This window comes from Aureococcus anophagefferens, assembly GCF_000186865.1.
Source record: "Aureococcus anophagefferens unplaced genomic scaffold AURANscaffold_7, whole genome shotgun sequence".
NCBI classification, from domain to species: Eukaryota; class Pelagophyceae; order Pelagomonadales; family Pelagomonadaceae; genus Aureococcus; species Aureococcus anophagefferens.
The window spans coordinates 132,015-138,349 of record NW_008705567.1 but is presented as its reverse complement, the minus strand read 5'-3'; the positions used below and the strand labels follow the sequence as shown (position 1 = coordinate 138,349).

The 6,335-nt window shown below is 49.2% G+C and overlaps 1 protein-coding gene across 1 annotated transcript; it reads left to right on the top strand.

Moving 5' to 3' along the window:
* Positions 1 to 1,049: 1,049 nt before the first annotated feature.
* AURANDRAFT_13977 (hypothetical protein) lies at positions 1,050 to 1,798 on the top strand (the record flags this gene model as incomplete). The annotated part of the gene is made up of 3 exons (XM_009038168.1): positions 1,050 to 1,391; positions 1,437 to 1,586; positions 1,634 to 1,798. Coding segments are annotated over 3 exons (657 nt in total), but the record flags the coding sequence as incomplete, so codon positions are not given.
* Positions 1,799 to 6,335: the final 4,537 nt, after the last annotated feature.

Here is a 6,335-nt window from a genome sequence, read left to right as displayed (position 1 = left end):
GGGGGGGGGGGGGGGGTCTGGGCGTGGTTCTGCCGCCAGCGGCGGCCGCGGGGCCTACTAGAGCGAACTAGAACGGTTCTAGTTCCAGTATAGACCTACAGGACGTCCATAGCGTGGCGCGTAAATTTCTAGCAGGCATGGGCCTGGCCCAGAAAGCCTGAGCAGGCCCCACTGAATCATTTGGATTAGAGCCTCTCCGAGTCATGATCATGATAGGTGGCCGTAGTGAGGATGGTGTCGCGGCAGTCGAGTTGTACTTTGCGGAATTCAAGTGCATACTGAGGGCGGCGACAGGCTAGTGACGGCTTACCCTGCGAAGGGAACAGTTGGGAACCAGTGTGTGCTTTTGTCGCTTGCACATGTGTTACAGGTCCATTCTGGCATCTTTAATTGAAACTGAGCTCAGCCCCCCCTTGAGGGAGGATTTTACTTTGCTTCCTTTTGCTCAGGCTAGTGGGAGAGACGAAAGGCCAAGTGGACGGAAATTGCACTTACGGCAGTACAATATGTTTCCGGTAACGGGCTAGTGAGTTTAGACCACCTATCATCATCCAGCTAAATAAAACTGCTGGTTGTGGTGGTCCTCTCCCAGCTCGCCGCTTCCCCGGGGTCCGGGGTGGCGCGGCTTATATTTTCTGGCCCGCCCACCACCCTCCTTCGGCACAAATGAAGCACCCGCCCTACCCTGCCCTCCGCTGAGGTGGCTGCGCCATCCAAGCGCGGTCCGTCGGCCTTCATTCTGGCATCTTTAATTGAAACTGAGCTCAGCCTCCCTTTGAGGGAGGATTTTACTTTGCTTCCTTTAGCTCAGGCTAGTGGGAGAGACGAAAGGCCAAGTGGACGGAAATAAGATGCATCGATATCTAAATGTAAAACACGAAGGTCGGCGTTGCGAGAACAAGATGGCGTATTACGACCGCGCTAGTATGGTCCCCCGCACGCGACCTTGCGAGCTAGACCCCAGCATACTCCAGATGTATCATACTTTTGGAATGGATGCATCGCGCAAGGCCAATCTGGAATATTTAGACGAGGAAAGTTCCGAGCCCGTCGTCGCGTACGTGGCTGGAAATGCTCTTACCCTTTTGCACGTGCCTTCGATGAAAAGGCAGTACGTCTTCGGGCTGGCTAAGAGCGGCATTGGTTCTTTTGTCGTACATCCTTCACGAGAGACTTTTGCTGTTGGGGAGAAGGGCAAACTTCCAAATGTGTACATATACGAATACCCAACACTCAACATCGTGAAAGTTTTGCGCAACGGCGCGACCCGAGGCTATGCTTGCATGTGCTATTCTGATAACGGCCAGAAACTTGCTACCGTGTCGAGCACTCCTGATTTCATGCTCAGTATTTGGGATTGGAATAACGAGCAAATGCTCCTGCAGAGTAAGGTGCGGTTTGGCTCTATTTCATAATTCAAGACCAAAGAATTTCAGGCCTTCGGCCAGGAGGTGTACAGCGTTCGTTTCTCTCCAGGGGATGATGGTCGTCTAACGACATCGGGCACTGGTCACATTCGCTTTTGGAAAATGGCGTCAACGTTTACTGGACTAAAGTTGCAAGGTGACATAGGAAAATTCGGAAAGGTTCGGCCAGTGTTTGTTCTCGGTTTGTCCCTATATCCTATTTGTAGGTCGAGCTAACTGATATTTGTTCCTTTGTTGAGCTGCCCAACAATCAAGTCCTATCCTCAACTGAATCTGGTGCGCTCCTTCTGTGGGAGGGTAATTTTATCAAGTTGCGAATTATGCGTGGGGAATCCAGATATTGCCATGACGGCGAAGTAATTATTGAGATTCATGATGTTCGACTGGAGTTGAGTTGGATTGTAGGTCACGTACATGAGCTTGGAGATCAGCTCTGGTTTAGTTGTTTCCGCTGGCGTAGACGGCTGGGTGAGGTATTGGAATATAGGCTCAATCGTAGACGCAGACATAGACGCAGACACCTCCTTGGACTTCAATCTAGAGCCAGCTTGTGAGATTCAACTTGATGAGCCCAGTAAATGTTCTATTTGCTGGATGTTGCGTGGAGATAATAACTCATGCCAATTTTTCGTTCGTGACTTGAATGGTAAATTGTGGAAGCTTCCGGCGCCTGAAGCAAACCCCGAACAAGCGCCTGCCACATGCCTTGCGACGTAGCTCCGGCGTCCCCTGCCAAAACAATCTCACCGTATTTTATTGTGCAGATTCCATGCGGGGCCTATATTAGCTCTTTCGATCTCCCCTATGGATCATTTCGCTGCCACAGCTGGGTCGGATGGCACTGTTCGATGTTGGGACTATGTCGCGAGAAAGCAGCTCTTCGCTGCTTCTCACGATAGTCCTGCTACGTCCTTGTGTTGGGTTCCGGCTTCCTTGGACCCGCAGTGCCGCACCGTGGTGGTTGGCTTTGCTGATGGAATTGTTCGCGTACTCTATCGCGCGTCGACGCGATGGCTTCGCGTCCAGTGCTTTAAGCCACACAATGGTTCAATCACCAATCTTTCTGTATCTCCAGATGGGAAATATTTAGCCTCCGGATGTAGTCAAGGTGTTGTTTTTTTTGTTCACACCCAGGAGCTAGATCTTGGGAAATCTCAGCTGCCATATGTTCCTGCGGGTTTTGTCAATGTAGGTAGTTCTGTGCGTTCGTTGTCCTGGCGGTTTGACAGTTCTGCATTGCTCGCTGTATCTGAAACTGGCCAGATTCTCGACATAGATTGCAGTAGCCAGCTCGAACCAAGTGTCCCGGGAACTTACCGGCTACAGGTGCCCACGAAAGCACTTCAAATATCGTGGCCAGATGAGAATGAGGTTCAAAGGGAAGATGATTTGTCGGCAGATGCAGTGCCCTTGGGATTGCAGCGGAAGCCCACCGCCACATATGCCACACACTTCCTGGAAGAGACCATTGTAGTTGCATTTCATGACCTGCGTGAGATAATTCATTCCGTAGATCAGCAGTCCGCCTCCATCGTAGAGTCGTGGCCTGTTGGAATCAACGCTGCAAAGCCAGACGCAAATGTTGTACACATGACTTATGAAACTCACCACAGTTTATTAGTCACAGGAAGCAGCGACGGGTCGATTTCAACTCATTATGTGGATCCGGAAAGTACTAAGCCGCACAGATGTGTCATTTCACAGGCACACGATGCGGACGCGAGTGTAAATGGGATATCCGTCTCACACGACGCTTGTTTTTTGCTATCGGCTGGTTCTGATGGGCTATTAGTTGTTCAGCGAATCAGAACTGATAAGCTGAAAGAGCTCAGCGGTTTTGACGGCGAGGTTGATGACGCCCATGGCTCTGAATTTGTCATGTCTGCGCTTGTGCCGGTCGGTGAACCTCTCCCTGGAATTGATGGATTCAACACAATACTATCTGATGTCCCTAGAGATGCACACGACGAAGCTCGTGAGAGTGCTCACTCACAAGCAGATGACTTACAAAGTGATACTTACTCATTCGAGGATAGTCGCGTGAAGAGCGAAGAAGATAACTACCGGGCTGCGGCCGAGCGGAAAAAGGAGGTGGTTCGGGAAGTTCTCGCGCAGATGAGGAGAGACTTTGAAGACCTGACTCGTGAAAATGCATTGCAGCGCCCTGAGAATCAATTGCAGCCAAGTGATTTGGTATTGGATCCTGATTTCAATCATATGCTGGAAGATCAAGGCGAGACACTCCTGGAAGAAGTACGCCAAGCATGCCAGTACGACAGTGAGCGATCCAAGGTTCTTTTGCGTAAACTTAAAGACCGATACCTAAACGACTTAGAAAAACAAGGTTCGAACACCATGGAGGGGCAATCTATCATGGCGTTGTTGTCGAGGCACCAAGTCGGCTCATTCCGTGTGCCACAGATAGCCGGGCAGTTGAGGCTTTTACTGACACAGTTGCATGCGACTCTGCGCAACGAAGAGCAGGTAATGCCTTTGGGTGACCTCCAATCGACACAGGGCACGACTACCACCAATGGGAACCCAGCTTTATCTGCGGGATTAGCTGGTCTTGATGTAACAAATGGTCAAGAGCATCGGGAATCTAAGTCTCCGACCGTGAAGGAATCCAAGGGTGTGGCCATATCAACCCTTGAGGCACGCAAGTTGATGCGGTTGAATCGCCAATCGAAGCTTGCGGCACTATCTCTTCAGCGACCATCTGAAGATACAGACGACCCTCGAGACATACAGGCAATCGAGCACGCAAGACTGCATCTTGGTGACTACAAGTTAAAATCGGGAGAAGCGTATGAAGTGCCACACAAACAGCAAGTCAACACTAAGCGGAAGCGACGACAAATGCTGCTACTGCAAGAGAATGTAAACTCGATCAAACTCAGATATAATAAGCGATTCTTTGCTCTACGTGATGTCAAGCGGCTTGTGACACACTCGTTGATAGAGGGGACGCAGCAGCTAGCAAAATTGGATCACACTCTTGCTCTTCTTGTTGCCAACACGGAACAGCTTCAGGCTGGTGTACAACAAACAGACCTACTGTGCAATACACAGTTTAAACTAGTCTTGAATGAATGGTCTGATATTGTTAGAAACATCTCGCATGAAGAAACTCGTTCATTTACCCAGTGTCAAATAAATGCATCAAAAGCAGATGCGAGTCAAACACAGTGGGGTTCCAGCACAATAGCAGCGCTGACGACCGAAATTGACTTGCCTGTTCTTCGTCTCATGAGCCGGGTAGCTGATCATGATCCGGATTCCACCTATTTAAGCAATGAGCAGTGTATCATTCATGCAACCACATTGAGGCACAAGCGTGAATCAATTGTGGCAAGAATGAATGAACACATGCTTGCATTTGACAACGCTCTCAATGAACTGCGGAAAGAATACATGCCACTTCAAGCCGACTTGAAAGCAGCAGAGCTTCGACTGCTCATCCTTCTCCAGGTGTGTCACACATAGTCCGTCCGTCTCTGCCCTTCCCTCCCTCCGTTTGTCCGTCCCCTCTCCGACCCGATTGCATCTCCAGGAGCTCTCTCTGCTTAAAAACTTCGAGGCAAGAGATGACGCGCTGACTACTAAACTAAATCGGGCGTCTCGCGAGAAGCACGAAGCATCGATAGCCTTGGCAGACTGCTCGTCACGCCTGACTGCCAAGAAAGCTGACCAGGAATTGTGGCAGGTGAAAAGCCAGGCCTTGTCGTCGGAGTTATATGCTGTTATACCAGATGGACATCAGTTCCATACCGCATTGTTGAAGATCTTTCGCCGAAAGATCAAACGATCCAAGAAACGTTCAAGTGACGACGGCACAGGCGTAGATGATGAAGATGATGACGATGACTTTCAGGATGACGATGATGACGATAACGACGATGACGACGATAGTTGTCCCAGCGGCTGCGATGCTACACTGTATGAGCAAGTTATAGAGCTTCGGGAGAAGCGTTTGGACCAAGAGGAAATTCTAGCCGAAATTCAACGTACCATTGACGAGCTTCAGAGAACCCACGATCGTCATATTCAACGAGAGAAACAAATTGACCGAGACGTGAGCTCGTACTCTAAAGAAATACGATCGTTTCAAACAGAGAAACAGCAGAGGCTCAATAAGTGCGGCTTGTAAATCATGGGAAAACTCTAAGCAACCTCGGCATAGGTTGCACTCAACTATTTCTCTCCATTTAAGCCAGTTGTACATTTTTGCACCGACCTCGTCGGAGGATATTGGACAGTCCACGGTCACTTGTTACCCCCACGATCCAAAGTTTCCCGGAGCTGAGGGGCAAGCGAGCCTGCGAATGTCACCACATGCAGAAATCAGAAAGTCTGTGCTCTTCTCGAGCGCTCGTCTTGAGAAGCTGCATTCTCGAATTTCTGACTTGGAAGCAATTAACAAAACTGAGAAATTGAACTTCAAAGAACTACATCGGACCAAAAGTCGACTTGACCGCGCCAAGATTGCACGTGATGCACAAATCACCCGACTTAGAAGCAAATGTGATGATCTTCAGATGCTCAAGTAATGTTGCTCGTGATCCATTTTTGATCTATTGTGGTACCGAGTAGGTTTGGGCAACTTATTAAACTCGATATCCTTGATCGCGATTCTCTTGTGAATGAAGGTGCCTAGTATTCAGCGTGCACAAGACATGAGCATTGGTAATTAGGGGAAGAATCCATCAACGAGAAGATAAACATTATCGATGTTGCACATGCGAGGCAGCTGAATAAATTGAAACGGCGTCAATACAATCTGCAAGAGGAGCTCCTAAGGGTGACACAACANAACACTGACTTTCTGACTCANATAGCAGCTTCATCAGCCCGGCAGTTTCAGCTCGAAAGAGAATTGAATATTACCAAAACTCTCTCAACTGGCGC